The sequence below is a fragment of the Convolutriloba macropyga genome, chromosome 1, assembly GCF_964194025.1.
Source record: "Convolutriloba macropyga chromosome 1, txConMacr16.3, whole genome shotgun sequence".
In the NCBI taxonomy this organism is placed as follows: Eukaryota; Metazoa; Xenacoelomorpha; order Acoela; family Convolutidae; genus Convolutriloba; species Convolutriloba macropyga.
The window spans coordinates 20,163,412-20,180,440 of NC_134468.1; the positions used below are offsets into that span (position 1 = coordinate 20,163,412).

A 17,029-nucleotide genomic window follows, 5' to 3' on the forward strand; every position below is an offset into this window, starting at 1 on the left:
TATAAATTGTGTATTGTGCCACATTGCGTATTTCGACAATATGGGTACTTGCGATAAGTAACCTGAAGTAGACAGAAATCTATTCTGTTAATTGTCCGCCAATCATAGATTGAAAAATCAGACGCTTATCTTGCAAGATTATTGCAAGATCGACGCTTATCTTGCAAGAATCTTACAAGATCGACGCTTATCTTGCAAGAATCTTGCGAGACTTCGATGCTTATCTTGCAGGAATCTTGCGAGACTTCGATGCTTATCTTGTAAGAATCTTTCAAAAGTTCGACGCTCATCTTGCAATAATCTTATAAGATGGACGCTTATCTTGCAAGAATCTTGCAAAACTTCGACGCTTATCTTGCAAGAATTTTGCAAAAGTTCGACGCTTATCTTGCAAAAATCTTACAAGATCGACGCTTATCTTGCAAGAATTTTTCAAGACTTCGGCGCTTATCTTGCAAGAATCTTACAATATCGACGCTTATCTTGCAAGAATCATATAAGATCGACGCTTATGATGTCTTTAAATTTGAAAGATTTCTTCTGCCACGCGTGCAATGGAAACTTCGGTAATAATCGATAAATTATGTTTTGCAAGTATTGATACAAAAATTAAACGACAACTCTAAACGCGCCACAAAAATTATCAAACCTAAATGAAAAGATTTAGAAAGTGTTTGATTTTTTTTTCATTCACTTTTGAAGCAACACAAGCAATTTAAGGAAATATTTTTAATATTTGCATGCCCATTCGCTTAAAATTTTATACACTGCTACCACCAACAACTCCCATTTTTTGTTTATAAATTTTAAGTTTTTTTGCATGTTGTTCTCTAGTGTTGTTGCATGTTTGTTTGATTGTAATTATAAATTGTCTGGTAAATTGTGTAGCGACATATATACAATCCTTAATAGGAACATGCATTTACACTCTCAACTATTCTCACTTGAAGTAATTCAATCATAAAGAAAAAAACAAGGAGCTTTTCCAATCTAATATTTTAAATGATTTCAAGGCGCTATAAATGAGAGATTCGTAAAAATAGTCTCCTGACTAGTAATTGATGGTAAAAAGTTATGAATGCTTCGAGCAAAAAAATAACCTCACCATAATCTCTTTTTAATCTGTCAGGAACATGGAAAGAATTATTATTATTTAGAGCTATGAATAAGAAAGTTTGCAGATTACAGCTGTTTGGTTATAGTTTGTGCTTAAATACATCTGTCAATAACAGCTCTTTGTTTACCTCTTTGGCACTCCACTAGACGAACTCCGACGCTTATCTTGAAAGATCCGGACGACTATCTTGCAAGAACCTTAAAAGAATTTGCAAGAGAGACGTCGAAAAATGTTAATGAAAAAAGTTCATATTTAAAGACCGATTAACTCGAAGATCAAATTCTTTTATGAGTTCAGTCCATTGAAGGGAGCTCTCGTTTCGAAACAGAAACTTTCATATCGTTTCCGCCTTTAATGACGTATTTTAAAAAACTCATTTCCATAAACAAATGTTTAATGATTGTTTGAATGGTTGATTCTATACAAACCAAGTGTGAATAGTGATAAGCACTAAAAATATGAAAAGACCTCGAGTATCTTACCAAGCAACCAGCTCTCAGTGATCAACTGAAATTAAGAAAAGATATAGTTCCTGCCAAAAAGTCGACAAAACTTTTTCTGTTTCGATAACGTTTTTCAATGATTAAATATGTACCTGCCAAAAATCATAAATGGTTACTATTGTCAGCCATCCAAACCGTCCCAAGTCAAACCTATAGCAGAACAGGGCTCCCGCCAAAGTTTACACATTACTGTATTACAGATCTGCAGTACAATTTTGCGAAGCAGAGTGGGTAACTTTCCGAGATTTCTAAAAAGATTTTTGTGTTGCTCAATAGAATATCCGAAAAAACTGATTTGACGATTAAATGGTTACTAAAGTGTTTCCGACAATGAATATCTCCGCCGAATTAGATATATGCGTTCACATGCTTCAAAAAACTTTGATATTTTGCTCGTGAAAATCATCTATTTAATATCAATTTCTGTTGGAATTGCAATCAAGGTTTAATGATGCCCACTAGTTTTAGCCTTTCCAATGCAAATAACGGAATCAACTTTTCTTGAGTTTGACGTAGATAAAAATTTAGAGTCTATATCTTGCCACATGCTGTCAAAAACACAAAAAAAACTTTTCCAAGCTATGAAATAATCAAAACCAGCAAAAGCATTTTCGCTTGAGATCAACTGATTCGGATCAGTTGATCTCAAGCGAAAATGCAGGTGCTCAATTGAAATTCTTCGGCAGGGAGAGCTTACGAAGGGGACTTCAAAGATTTTTTTACTTGAGCGAACTTTACGAAACAAAATTCAAATGATAAATTAAATCAATTTTGACTCGGTTTCTCTTTGAATTTTAGTGGATGACTGCTACGAAGTTAAAATGAAACGCTTCAAATTCTGAATGAGAGCAACTTAGTGTAATAAATGACTTGAAAAGTGGTCAGACAGAACCTTCAGACAACAATTCTGTAGAACGAAAGATTGTTCAAAGCACAGATGTGGATTGTTTTAAACCACCCATTGCCGGCTGTGCCCGAATTTAAGATGCTAGAAGTTTTTATATATAAAGCAAGAAGTTGAATTTTAATCATTTTAAAATTTGCGAGTTACGTGTTTTAAGCAGTACTAAAATACTCTGAAGAAGTCATTTCGAAAATCTGACTTAGTATTGCAAACCGCTAGGCTGTTCTCGATAAACGTCATCAAAAATTTCTCACTGCCTTCGAAAAGAGTCATGTAATCTCTGCATAAAATGGCAACTCTAATTGATAGCTTAGAGAAATTTAATTTTTGAATTATACATGCACCAATCGTTGATCTGGAGAAAATTAAATAACTTTTACTTTTTAAAAGCCGTGGGTTAAAAAAAGGTCGATAAAGGTTCAGTTTGTTTTTGTAGCAAAATCACAAAGCCTGGTACTCCTCAAGGCAATTTAATCAATAAGAGTTGACATTTTGAACAATTGAAACATTTGCAGCTGTTGAGAGTTTTTTTCTGGGCGACTAAAATATGGCTTCTACTTTAATGCGAAAAAAATGAACTCAGTTTGAGAAATTAACTTAAAATTATCCATCAAATATACTGAAAACCGCTGAAAAAGAATATCTTTTAACGAATAAAACGTAATTATCCGATCAATTTGCTGAATGTTCGACATATTTCTTACATAACTTCAACACGTCAACACATTAAGCGTATAGTTATGTAAGAGTTTTCGGCTAAATTTTGTTTTCAGGGAAAGCTACGCCTGCTGAGCATGGTCTTTTCATGGGTCGAGCAAAAAAGTCTGTGTGTGTCTGCTTCTTTCCCAAAAAAATTCTGCTCTACTTACAGAAACATCACCGGAGCCAGGATAAACAGCATTGTACCAGAGCACTCTAACTTCAGAAACCCGCTCGTAGTTCGAATCGGGATTCAAAGTTTTGAGCTTTCTTATGAAAGTTGTAGCCATTCATTACAAAGATTTATAACAAACGTAAACCGATTAATGTTGGATGAATTGCTCTCGAACAAATATAGGGGCGTAGTTTAAAAATATTTTATATTGGTGGAAAATCAAAAACACATAGTGGCTCGCACCTGCAACCTCCAGAATAGCTGTCACGCATCTTAACCTTTGAGCTACAACAGCTTTGAGAACCAACCGCTAACAATCGCTTTTATATTACCGACAAACTTCAGTTCGGATAAAGAGCAATTCATTTCACCTAAAATGAAGAAGTGAAGCATGAAAAAGTCACTTGAAAAGTCACAGAATGTTCTACAACAAATGCATAAAAAATTGCAAAAAAGATTAGCACATTTGCAATAATTGCTTCAAACTTCGTTCGAGAGCAATGAAAAACAAAGCGAAATTCTCAATAAACTCCAAGCGTGGAACCAAAGAATCTTTTTATGAGCGTTTAATGATTGCCAGAATTCACATCCGGTCCTTATTTCATTAGTAAGGTATTATAAAATTTCGTAGTGACAAGTGTCTGCAGTCATGAATGCAGAATTGCTCAAGTAAATTTGCTTTCTATTAAGTTCTGCGGGAAAACTGTTAGTTCAGAGAAGTAACTGTGATTTAAAATTAGGATGAAAGTGTTTACTTTAGTTAAAACTCTGTGTCTGAAGTCGGGTTCTAACAAAGCGACAACTTAATAATCTGATGAAAATGATAAATCTCGTCTTTAAATAGGAAGAGTCATAAATTTTCTGTTGCATACGTGATGTACGTTTTCAATTGGATTAATAGGAAACTCAAATGATCCTTGTATGACATCCTGGAAATAATTGCAATTATTCCCAGGCCCAAGTGTGCACTCGAAATTGCCCTGGTCCAGACCGCCCCAGACCGAAAGTGCCTCTGATCAGACTCAAACGCTAATTTATCTGTTACATGACCATGCACATGCAAACTTTCTTACGAATCAGATATATAGCCTTATAACATTTCATTTGACGAAATTTCTGAACGCTTTTTAGCTCTGATTTCTGCATTTATTGTTCCGACCCCTCTTGAGGGGGGAGGAACTATATACTCAAATGGGTTTTTTTTTGTTCAGTCAATTTTGGCCGATCGATATATTCATCGCAGAGAGTTGAGACTGGTATCATTAGAAAGCTTGTCCAGCGTAGAATATGGAATTAAAAAGATTTTTTGATTTTCGTTTTTAACAGGGAGATATCGAGGTTTAAACTTTTGAGAAAATAGAGTGAATTCCGTTGATTTCATTCACCTTTTTTCGGAATTTTTGATTAAAATTTCGCCAATTTTGATAAAATTTAATAAAATTTTCAAAGAAAATGTTGTTGATTTTACGTTTAAAGACAAAATATATTGTCGGCTTTTTTCATTGAATTTTTTTTGTCACAAATTCCGGCTAAATATTTCACAAAATTCAGACTTTTTCATCAAAAACAGCACGAAATAAGTTTCTTTAATCCACTCTGATTAATTTTGCAGGTAGTGCACACCCAAACACAACTAACACAATCTTTGTAGACTGAAAAGGGGGGTTAATTCCACTTCAATTTCCGTTGAGAGTGCTCTGTAAATAAAACTTTGCCGTTTTTTGCTAACTTTATTCGTTGATTATCAAAAACGCAGCATTTATTTTTGACTTTTTAACTAACAAAATATCTATATCAATGACATTCCAAAAATTAAATTTTCCTAATGGACAATCAGCATTAGCAGGACTAGTTGTGTACCAATCTTGGACCGTTATAATCCAAAAATAATTCGGATTGTCGTCAGTCGGTTTTTTATAAAAAAAAAAATTCGATCTTTTTTATATTAATTAAAAAACAGAACATTTCAAATCAAAGCTCACTAGTGATAGGTCCTATTGGTTTCCTAATTAGCTCAAAATTATTTTATCTAGTTGATTGCTTGAAAGCTTATGGTCGTTTTGACTTTTAAAATATTTGATTTTTAATTAAAAAATGGCTTATTGAACTTTGCCTCCATTTTTCTCTTAATTTGGTGAACTTGTAGCTTAGTGTCAGCAATCAAAGAACGCTCCTTCTTTATGCTGAAGTCAAACTTAGTATTGATTGCGGTTTTACGCCTTAAGTTATGGTGTTCTGGCTTTGATACTACTAGATTTCATAATTTAATTTTTTTTTTAATTTTCAGGTATTAGCTTATTTTTCATGTTTTCTAAATTTGTCAAATTATTACGTTATTGTCAGTTCATATATCACATTTTTCGCGTACAAACTAACACACAATTGATAATATTTAAATCCTTAAAGATATAGATTGTGGTTCTTTACCGCTTCGACAGTACTTTCTCGAAGAAATTAATAGAATATTCTAATTTTGTCTTTAACTGCCGTTTTTACTTTGTCTTTTTAGTCGTATTTAATTTCCTGTAGAAATACGCGGTTTGATTGCCTTTTCCTGGAAGAGTAGATGAGCCGATGTTCTGATGTTAGAAGATAGATAATGGCTTTCATGACTTTGAAAACAATTGTTTTCCAAAATGAAAAAAAAAACATTTCAACTTCACAATTTTGTTCCTTTTATTTTCTGTTTGTTACCTAGTCTCGTTAATTAAAGGTTAAAGATAAGAATTTTGTCAAGAGAAGGTTTCAAAAGGCATTGGTGTCACAAAATCTAAAGTTCTTAAAGAATTCGTTATGACTTTACTGGCATCGACACGGGTTTTTCACAAAAAAAAATCAATATATTTTTTTTTACTTTTTTCATATTTGACGTTCTTTTTGTAGACGTAAGACTTTTTCTGGATAAATGCGGGTCTTGAGGGCTTCCTTTGAAAGAATAAACGAACCTATTCACTTGTTTCATTTTGTAATTAATGGCTTTCATATCTTTGGAAATAAATTTTTTTCGATGAAAACAAGTATTACATAATCTTGCTTTTTCTTTTTTGTCTAATTGTTACCTAGTTTCAATAATGAGAGGTCACAAAAACCATTTCAAGGGAAATTTTCAAAAGGGATTGGTGCCACAAAATCCAATGTTTTAAGAGAATTCGTTATGACTTTACTGGCTTCCACACGGGTTTTTCACAAAAAAAACTAAATTAATTTTTGATTTTTGTCATATTTGACTTTCATTTTGTAGATGTAAGACTTGTTCTGGATAATTGCAGGTCTCGAGGGCTTCCCTTGGAAGAATAAACGAATCTATTTAAATTTTTCATTTTGTAACTAATGGCTTTTATGTCTTTGGAAACAAATTTTTTCGAAAAAAAATGTATTACATAATTTTGCGTTTTTTTCTTTTTTGTCTAATTGTTGCTTATTTTCATTAATGAGCCGCCAAAAAATACATTATTGGTATTCGACGAAGGTGCAATCTAACATATTTTGGGGGCCAAAGCATGGCAAGTTTTATCTGATTTTTATTTTGTTGTCTATTTGTTGTTCTTTTTGTAACTGCATAAAAAATTGAATACCAAGAGTTCTTAATTCCCTGCTATAGAAGCATTGGTAATTGTAAAACTATGGGATAATTTATTTGATTCCTAATGGTTTTTATTCTTTGAAATTAATTGGTTTTTAAAAAAAAAATCAGCGAATTTTATAGCTTTAAAGTTTCTGTTCTTTTTTGTCTAATTGTTACCAAGCTTTTTTATGAACTGGTGAATAACCATTTTTCTCTGGTGAATTACAAGTTATTTTGTTTATTTTCAGTTTTATCTGACACTATTTTGACTTTGTTTTTAAGTTTTGTTTTATAAAACGGATATGAATTTTTTTATGTAATTATTGTTTATTGTTGTTGTTTGATTTTGCCGTTCATCTTCGCTCGCTTTCTTAATATCGGCATATCTCAGCAATTTAATGCATCATTTTCACTCCACTGAGTTATTTGCTTTGGAGTCTATTTTTTCGTTCTTACACCAGTTTTTTTGAAAAATACTTGAATTTTTTGTGTTTTTCAATCTGTTCCTCATTTGGTAGACAATTATGCCAAAATTGTGGATGAGCGGGGTCGGAACTTTATGTGCGATCGCACGTTACCGAGCCGCCTTGTTAACATTTTATTTGCTTCTTTCTTATATTTCTAATCAATTTTTTTTTCAGAATTGCGCTGAAATGTGCTGAAATTATGCACGAAATTAGGCATGCCCGGGTCGAGGAAAAACCTGAATAATACGTAAGATGAACGGTGAAATGTTGTTCTAATTCACCGCAAGTTTTGAACATAATTTTGCGGTGAAATGTGGTGAAATTATTTAATTTCACAGCTAAAGTAAGAAGCGGTGAAAATTCACCACATATCACCGCTGACTACAAATTACATTTGGTACACGGATTCGAACCTCTCACCTTCTACATGCCCGCCCCTTCTGCTTCCACTGCACCACCTCTCTCTAATTTCTTTCATATTTGTTTTGAATTTAAATCAAATTCACTATACTTTCTGTAAAACATGCGCATTGAATTTTTGTAAGATTAGCGGTGAAATTGCAAATTTTAGTGGAAATTCCATAAATTCACCGCTTAAAAAAGTTTCAAAAAAGATGTATGATTATTCGTGGGTAAATTTTCCGTGAGTCTTTTAATAAATCTATCTTAACTTCATTGGACAAAAAACAATTCGAAGCGTTTTCTAAGCGGTGAATTTATGTTATTTCACCACTAAGTTAAGCGGTGAATTCATGTAATTTCACCGAATTCACCGCTTATCTTACATAACTTGGACACTTTTCATCAAAATGGCGAATTTATGTAATTTCACCGTCACCATGATTAAGTTTTTTTTACCGCATTCACCGCCTGATTTATTTCATTTCACCGCATCCACCGCTTATCTTACAAAATTTTCCACATTGACCTCTTACATATTTTGCTTTGAATGGCGGTGACACCTGGAACCGGGTGAATTTTCAGCGATTCTGTCGCATAATGTCAGCACAACTGTTTGTTATTAGAAAACAGTTTGTCATTATAAAATCATATTTAATGTACAGAATACTAGTAATCAATGGAGAAGTGGATTCTTTATGGATACAGTCAACGCAAATTCTTTGAAAATTCAGCTGTTTTCAGCGCATTTCCTGGAGAACTTCGGAGCATTTCAGCGCCTTAGTATGAATACTAAGGCCTCAGCGCCTTTAGCGCTTGAATTTTTGGAAAATCAGGGCATTTTTAAACTGATATTGACGAATTTCGAAAAACTCTTGACCCCTGTAAATCACGGACCTCGTCCTGGTTGGTGATACAGGAAATTCATAATCTTGCAGTAGCTTTTCAGCTCACTGATCTTACCGGAACCTAAGAGGTGATAGATTTCCTTCTGTAGCCTCTTTTAGATATTCAATTGCCAGCAAATATTTGACCTTGGAGGTCTCCCTGTTTAATTTTGGCTTCTCTGAGCTCCTTCAGCGATTGGCCCAACACCTGGCGCTGGTGTTCTGGTAGCTTGTCCCATCTGAATGCAATCACCCCAACCACAATAGCAACCAAAACCAACAAAGCTATCAGACGAGTCCATGGAAATGTGTTGTTCTCTTCTCGTTCTGCACAAATTATATGACAGCTATGAACAGATCACAGGTTAAAGTTCCAGATCAAAAAACTCCTTGAAGACCACTTTGATCTCTCACCCAAACCAAATCAGACCCAAGTGACATAGGACCAGAGAGTCCCAGTTAATAATTATAACTGCAGTTCAAATGAATCTCTGATCAGACAGTGCCAAAACTGAGTAACCCCTACACAGACTGTGATGCAAGGTTATATTTTTTTTTCTGTTAAAGAAATTAAAACTATTGTTTTGATTCACAGTTTGACTTTGTGGTTTGCTCTTCAAGTTATTAGACATATCTGTTCAAAAAATGTTCACGATCAACGAGAACTCTTAATCGTTATCTATTTTATTTCCCCGCTTTCTTCCCGAATTGCTTGTGAATCAGTTTGTTAGCTAATTTTTGCCCTCTGAGTTTTCTGATAGTCTCACTAAGAGAAGTAGTCAGCCTCGTCACCGCAAATATACTGAACGGCAAAAAAATGTTGCAACATTTTATTTGCCGTTCAGTATAGTTGCGGTGACGGTGCTGACTACCTATCTTAGTGAGACTATCAGAAAACTCTCAGGGCAAAAATGAGCTGGCTACTGATTCACAAGCAATTCGGAAAGAAACCGAGGAATTAAAATAAATTCTTATTTTAAATTTGGTGCACCCGCTATTTTCACGAAGCAAAAACTTAATATTTGAGCAATTTTACCTCAACTTAAAATCACATTCTTAAAACAATTTTAACACCATTGATCCCCTACGGTAGTCTTCTCGCCTACCTATGACATTCAGCTGAAACGCAACGTTCATTTACAACAAATCCTAATGTAACCTAGATGAAATTCAATCAAGTTTCATGGAAAAATAAGTTGTCACAACATGTGATATCTTTTCAGGTTTGTTCAAGCATGGCTAAGTTTTTCACATTCATTAAGAGATAGAAAAGCTGTGAAAAACTTTTTTAGAAAAAATTGTGAAAAACTTTTTTACTGTGAAGTGTCGTACAGAAATTCCGTTCGGTAGAGATTTGAAGAACTGCCGAGCGAAAATCGAAATATTGTTGTGCCAAAAGACGATTGCTTTTTCGCTGCGAAATCACTCTTTATTTTGTTCCATTAAATTGTTTTATTTCCGAAGCAACTTTTTTGCTATATTAGCTCCGCGAATACTAGACTAATTTAGAGAATGGATTTGCGACGCGAATGACTTTGCTCTCAGATTTATGTTTTTTTTTGCTAGTTGGCGGAGCAAAATCTAGTTGAAAAGAGATTCAACCGACAATTGAGAGAGAATGAAATGGAATTAGAACAGAAACTTGATCAGCAATTTGATCATACATGTTAAACAATTGAACAGAGCTAAATAAGGAATTTGGCGGTAAGTTAAAGGAAGCAGACTGCGTGTACAGACTTATGATGAATGATTCATGTAACCAAATTTTTATGAAATATGAACAACTAAAATGTCATCTTGAATTGAACTCATTGGAATAAAATCTATGAAACGAAATTGAGCTAGATTAAAATTAAGGAATTGAAATAAATAGCGCCACATATGAATGTACTGTATTTGAATATATATCACATTTCCCTCTCGACAAATTAAACGAAACGTTGTTTTGTTTATAACAAAAGATTATTAACATATTTTGCTGGTGAATATCGATAATGAGATATTGTTCTTCAGTGAGTTTTCGAATTTACTACTTTATCTGAGTCTGAATTTGTAGCGCATTCTGCCTATTTAACGGTCATACTTGTTTCGGTTTAGTCATTATTCGGCGAGACATAGTACTGGGTTGAGTAAGGTAGATCCGGGGAGCAAGTTCCTAATTGGAAGTAAGAAGTTGGTATTTCAGGTTTTTGTGCTGCAGTCTTTTGGATGGTTGAAATGATAGTCCTATTCTCAATTTGTTTTTGTTTTAACAACTGGCAACATTTTTGTCTTGATGGTGCTTTACTATCGGAAAGTGTTGGGAGGCACGTCTGTGTAGATTTCATGGAGTCGTCCTCTTAAGACGTTGCGGTGGCTCTTTGACAACTTGCTCCGTTGTTGTAGGCGTGGATTGTGTAATTGACGTTTTTGGCGCATTGTAGACGTTGATTGGGGTAGTTGGATTTGCGGCGCGGGTACACTCATTTTCCTTGGCCTTGCTGGCATGCGTACTTGCAGAGCACGAGATTCGTTGGAATGCAAGGACGAATTGCAGCTTGAATCGACTGTTATACGTCTACGTTTTCTCTTTTTGCCGCCCCCTCGATTTTTTTTTACATCACGTGCGTGTCTAGTAATCATCTCTTTAGTTTTTTTTACCCGTTGTAGCGTAGTCTTTGAGACCTGTCTGTCGTTCAACTTTGGAGCCATTTTATGCCATATCTGAATTACGAATGGTTACCTCACGTTTGCCAGGCTCTTCGATGATTGAGGTATGTTTGTCGGTACTTTCTAATTGATAACCTTGATGATAGCACTTCTTAAAACCCATCCAAACTTTTCTTAGAGCGTTTGTTCTTAAGGATTTTCTTTGCCTGTTTGAAGTAGAAAAAAAAGTTTCTTCTTGGCACTGGAAGGCCTATATCGGGGTGTGACATAACTCTGGGTTTTTTGTTCGAGACAGTGCCTCGTTGTTTGCTAGCATCTTGAATGAAGGTGTGTCCCTGCTTTTCAGAATCCACATGGCTTCGATTGCCGTCATCCCATTTGTCTTCTGGGATTAGTTCAACCCCACAAACTGTTTCGAGATCAAATCAAAGTATAGTTGCGGTGACGGTGCTGACTACCTATCTTAGTGAGACTATCAGAAAACTCTCAGGGCAAAAATGAGCTGGCTACTGATTCACAAGCAATTCGGAAAGAAACCGAGGAATTAAAATAAATTCTTATTTTAAATTTGGTGCACCCGCTATTTTCACGAAGTAAAAACTTAATATTTGAGCAATTTTACCTCAACTTAAAATTACATTCTTAAAACAATTTTAACACCATTGATCCCCTACGGTAGTCTTCTCGCCTACCTATGACATTCAGCTGAAACGCAACGTTCATTTACAACAAATCCTAATGTAACCTAGATGAAATTCAATCAAGTTTCATGGAAAAATAAGTTGTCACAACATGTGATATCTTTTCAGGTTTGTTCAAGCATGGCTAAGTTTTTCACATTCATTAAGAGATAGAAAAGCTGTGAAAAACTTTTTTAGAAAAAATTGTGAAAAACTTTTTTACTGTGAAGTGTCGTACAGAAATTCCGTTCGGTAGAGATTTGAAGAACTGCCGAGCGAAAATCGAAATATTGTTGTGCCAAAAGACGATTGCTTTTTCGCTGCGAAATCACTCTTTATTTTGTTCCATTAAATTGTTTTATTTCCGAAGCAACTTTTTTGCTATATTAGCTCCGCGAATACTAGACTAATTTAGAGAATGGATTTGCGAAGCGAATGACTTTGCTCTCAGATTTATGTTTTTTTTGCTAGTTGGCGGAGCAAAATCTAGTTGAAAAGAGATTCAACCGACAATTGAGAGAGAATGAAATGGAATTAGAACAGAAACTTGATCAGCAATTTGATCATACATGTTGAACAATTGAACAGAGCTAAATAAGGAATTTGGCGGTAAGTTAAAGGAAGCAGACTGCGTGTACAGACTTATGATGAATGATTCATGTAACCAAATTTTTATGAAATATGAACAACTAAAATGTCATCTTGAATTGAACTCATTGGAATAAAATCTATGAAACGAAATTGAGCTAGATTAAAATTAAGGAATTGAAATAAATAGCGCCACATATGAATGTACTGTATTTGAATATATATCACATTTCCCTCTCGACAAATTAAACGAAACGTTGTTTTGTTTATAACAAAAGATTATTAACATATTTTGCTGGTGAATATCGATAATGAGATATTGTTCTTCAGTGAGTTTTCGAATTTACTACTTTATCTGAGTCTGAATTTGTAGCGCATTCTGCCTATTTAACGGTCATACTTGTTTCGGTTTAGTCATTATTCGGCGAGACATAGTACTGGGTTGAGTAAGGTAGATCCGGGGAGCAAGTTCCTAATTGGAAGTAAGAAGTTGGTATTTCAGGTTTTTGTGCTGCAGTCTTTTGGATGGTTGAAATGATAGTCCTATTCTCAATTTGTTTTTGTTTTAACAACTGGCAACATTTTTGTCTTGATGGTGCTTTACTATCGGAAAGTGTTGGGAGGCACGTCTGTGTAGATTTCATGGAGTCGTCCTCTTAAGACGTTGCGGTGGCTCTTTGACAACTTGCTCCGTTGTTGTAGGCGTGGATTGTGTAATTGACGTTTTTGGCGCATTGTAGACGTTGATTGGGGTAGTTGGATTTGCGGCGCGGGTACACTCATTTTCCTTGGCCTTGCTGGCATGCGTACTTGCAGAGCACGAGATTCGTTGGAATGCAAGGACGAATTGCAGCTTGAATCGACTGTTATACGTCTACGTTTTCTCTTTTTGCCGCCCCCTCGATTTTTTTTACATCACGTGCGTGTCTAGTAATCATCTCTTTAGTTTTTTTTACCCGTTGTAGCGTAGTCTTTGAGACCTGTCTGTCGTTCAACTTTGGAGCCATTTTATGCCATATCTGAATTACGAATGGTTACCTCACGTTTGCCAGGCTCTTCGATGATTGAGGTATGTTTGTCGGTACTTTCTAATTGATAACCTTGATGATAGCACTTCTTAAAACCCATCCAAACTTTTCTTAGAGCGTTTGTTCTTAAGGATTTTCTTTGCCTGTTTGAAGTAGAAAAAAAAGTTTCTTCTTGGCACTGGAAGGCCTATATCGGGGTGTGACATAACTCTGGGTTTTTTGTTCGAGACAGTGCCTCGTTGTTTGCTAGCATCTTGAATGAAGGTGTGTCCCTGCTTTTCAGAATCCACATGGCTTCGATTGCCGTCATCCCATTTGTCTTCTGGGATTAGTTCAACCCCACAAACTGTTTCGAGATCAAATTATTTATTTTACATTGGTTTTTACATGTTAAAGTTTTTTGATTCGGTTCATAAGATATAGTACAAAAAGGAGTATTGGCTTTAAGTCCAAACCCTTCTTCAGAAGGTGAAAGATTATTTGTTTTTTGACGACATTTTTGTAAATGCTAAATGATCGATTTTTTTGAGGTCTTTAAGTTAAAGTTGTTTTGTGCCGGGGTTTTAATACAAGCTACGCGGCTTTGACTTTTTTGAAATAGCCTCTCGACTAAATCAACCACTCTGTGGTCGTGAATTCGAGCATCAATTAGTTGTATGTTACTATGATTACAAATTGTTTTAGTATGCTGACGAATTTGACACTTTGCTTGATCTATTCTTAATGTGCGTGGTATGCAATGCAGTAATACGTAGTCTTGAAGGAACTTTAAAACATTCTGTGCATTCGCTCTATCAAATAATTCGGCTGACAGAAATTTGAAAAACGGCTATACATTGAAGAAAATATAGTTCTTGGTCTTTCTTGTTAGAAATTGATCCACAAAAATCGAAATGAATTTCTTCATTAGGAACTTTACATAGGTTTAATGACGCCCATTTGCTAGAGGGAATAAGAGACTTCAATTTTTTACCAATCTTTACGCAGTGATTGCACTTGGCCGTTTCTGACAACTGGTCCATGGAAGGCCATTTCCATCCTTCCCCAGCTCCCAGGGAGTGTTGCATGTATCGTCTCAATGTACGCGTCCATGATAGTGTGTGAAATTGCTATACTATTATTGACGCAAACAAACCCGTTTATAACTTGTAAATTTTTCCAATAACGGTGTATGTAAGCATTCTTTGCCTGCAACATTCTTCGTTGTCTGTGTTGATGTAATTTCTGACCTCTTCCGAAATTGCAATTTTTGATGTTAAACGTGCCTTGCTGATTGCGTGAAAAAATTTTGGATAGCGCGAAATTAAACGAATTCGTGTATAGATAATCGGGTTGTGGTGTAACTGTGAGTTTGGTAGTGTCAGCTCCGGGCGTTGAAGTGGTAGTTGTGTTTTGCGACACATTAGGGGGTCCAGCTTCATCCGCAAATCTCACTTTGGAAGGAGTTGTTTGTTTGATGTTATGTAGAGTTTCATCATTGGAGTTTGACATCATTGGGACCGATCGAAATGAATGGGCAACCCGTTGGAAAATTGAATTATTTGAGGATGATTGATTTGTAGGGAGGTTAGAGCTATTTTGGCGAGACTGGAATTCAGCCTGTTTTGCTTAGAGCTGTAAAATTACTTTAATTCGGTGTTAATTTGCTAATGATGTTGTTATTATCAAAAACTTTGGAATTTTCTCGCTTTGCCCAAGCAAATTCACTGCATATTTTGTTGCTAGTATTTAAGTTCTTTTCGTCCAATTTAGGTGCCTTATTTTGCCCTACGGAATCCGTATAATTTTTGGAATTTAAAAGAAAGCGTTTTTCGCTGCGTTGGATGGTACCTCATTTAGCGGCGACAAATTGTTTGTCATAAATCGATTTATTAACAGCTTCTTTTTGTGGTTCATGCAAAATATTGTCTACCAAACCCATTTTTGAACCACGAAGATGATCTATTGAATTATCGAAGGAGGCAAACGGTCGACCCATCTGGTGAGGGGACTAATGTATGATTTATTAGCTCTTTTTCCCTCATAATGGATAATAAGGCCCTATGATTCCTGATAACAGTAAAAGAGATATTAACATAAAAATAATACTTGAAATGCTCAATTGACTAGAATAAGCCCAATAATTCAACTTCATTGATGCTGTATCGTTCTTCAACTGAGCTGAGGAAACGCTAGGCAAAAGCTACTGTGTGCCAATCATCACGGGAAGGCTGTTTGAGTGCGCATCCTAGGCCTTTTCTAGAGGCATCACTTTTAATTCTCGTTTCTAGATTGGGATCAAAGTGTTTTTTTTTCGTTGCGTTTGCAATTTTTTTTTAATCTGGTTAAAATTTTTTTCATACTCAGCTGTCTAAAAAGATTTTGCATTTCTTAAAGTATTGGTCATAGAGGGTGGCAAAGTTGAGATAGATTGGATATAGATTTACCAAGATGATGAACGGAGCCCATAAATGATCTTAAATTTTAAACTTAATTGTGAAAAAAATTGTTGAAATAGTTGTTATTGGAGGTTCTCCTGATTGTATGATACGGTGTCTAAGCCTTTCAATTTGGTTTTCTGCGAAGTTTTCTAGGTTAATCCGAAAATTTTCTTTGTCTAATATTTTGAGGCATTTTCTAACAGGTTGAAAAGAATCTTCAATTGATCCTCTGCTCACTATTAAAATATCATCCAAGAAGCAGAAGGTATTACTAGGGCCGATCAATGTGCAAAGCTTTCTGATTTTCGGCTGTTATATCAGTTAAATAATAAAATCCTGTTTTGAAGCCATAAGTGACAGTCATATCACCGCTTATTAATTTGATGTCACAATGGCGGGCCGAATCAGCGTGTAAATAAATTGACTGTATGCGTATTGCAAATCCAATGTTGTAAAGTATGCTGTTTTTTGTAGCGCGTTTGACAGTGATTATGATATTGTTTGAATTAATGAATCAATGTTTTTCATTTGGTTTTTGTTTTTTTTGCATCAACTTATTTTAAACCTTTGAATCCAAGGCTACTTTGAATGACTGACTTTTTTACTGTTATGACTATGGGTGAAAAGAAAAATTGATCGGAGCAGTTTGATTTTTTATTATGTCCTTTGTTCAATAATTTTTCAAGTTCAGTTTTAACGTCTGGCTGTAAATGAATTGGTACTTTTTGTCCTTTTTGATTATCTATTTGATAGGTTCTGTTTGAATTGACTGTGTGATGCTTCGATTTTTCAATTCATGTTATTAGTTCCGGAAAATTTTTCGCTACTGACTGTTTTTTGGTACAGGGGGGTCAACATTACTTATTTCAAATTTAGAGAACGGTTTTTGTGTTATCGTTATTTATAATTGGTCAAGCAAATCACGTCCTAGAATGCGTTGGAATCCGT

At 34.9% G+C, this 17,029-nt stretch overlaps 2 protein-coding genes across 2 annotated transcripts in view; both read right to left on the reverse strand.

Annotated features, from left to right (window-relative positions):
* Positions 1–17,029, reverse strand: part of LOC142336170 (ERO1-like protein beta) — a 459,014-nt gene that overhangs the window by 329,651 nt on the left and 112,334 nt on the right. The window lies entirely within an intron of this gene.
* LOC142346853 (uncharacterized) overlaps positions 1–17,029 on the reverse strand; it is a 69,995-nt gene that overhangs the window by 1,017 nt on the left and 51,949 nt on the right. The window contains exon 3 of the mRNA XM_075398893.1: positions 8,864–9,043. Coding sequence (XP_075255008.1) covers positions 8,864–9,043 — 180 coding nt within the window. The remainder of the gene's footprint in view (positions 1–8,863; positions 9,044–17,029) is intronic.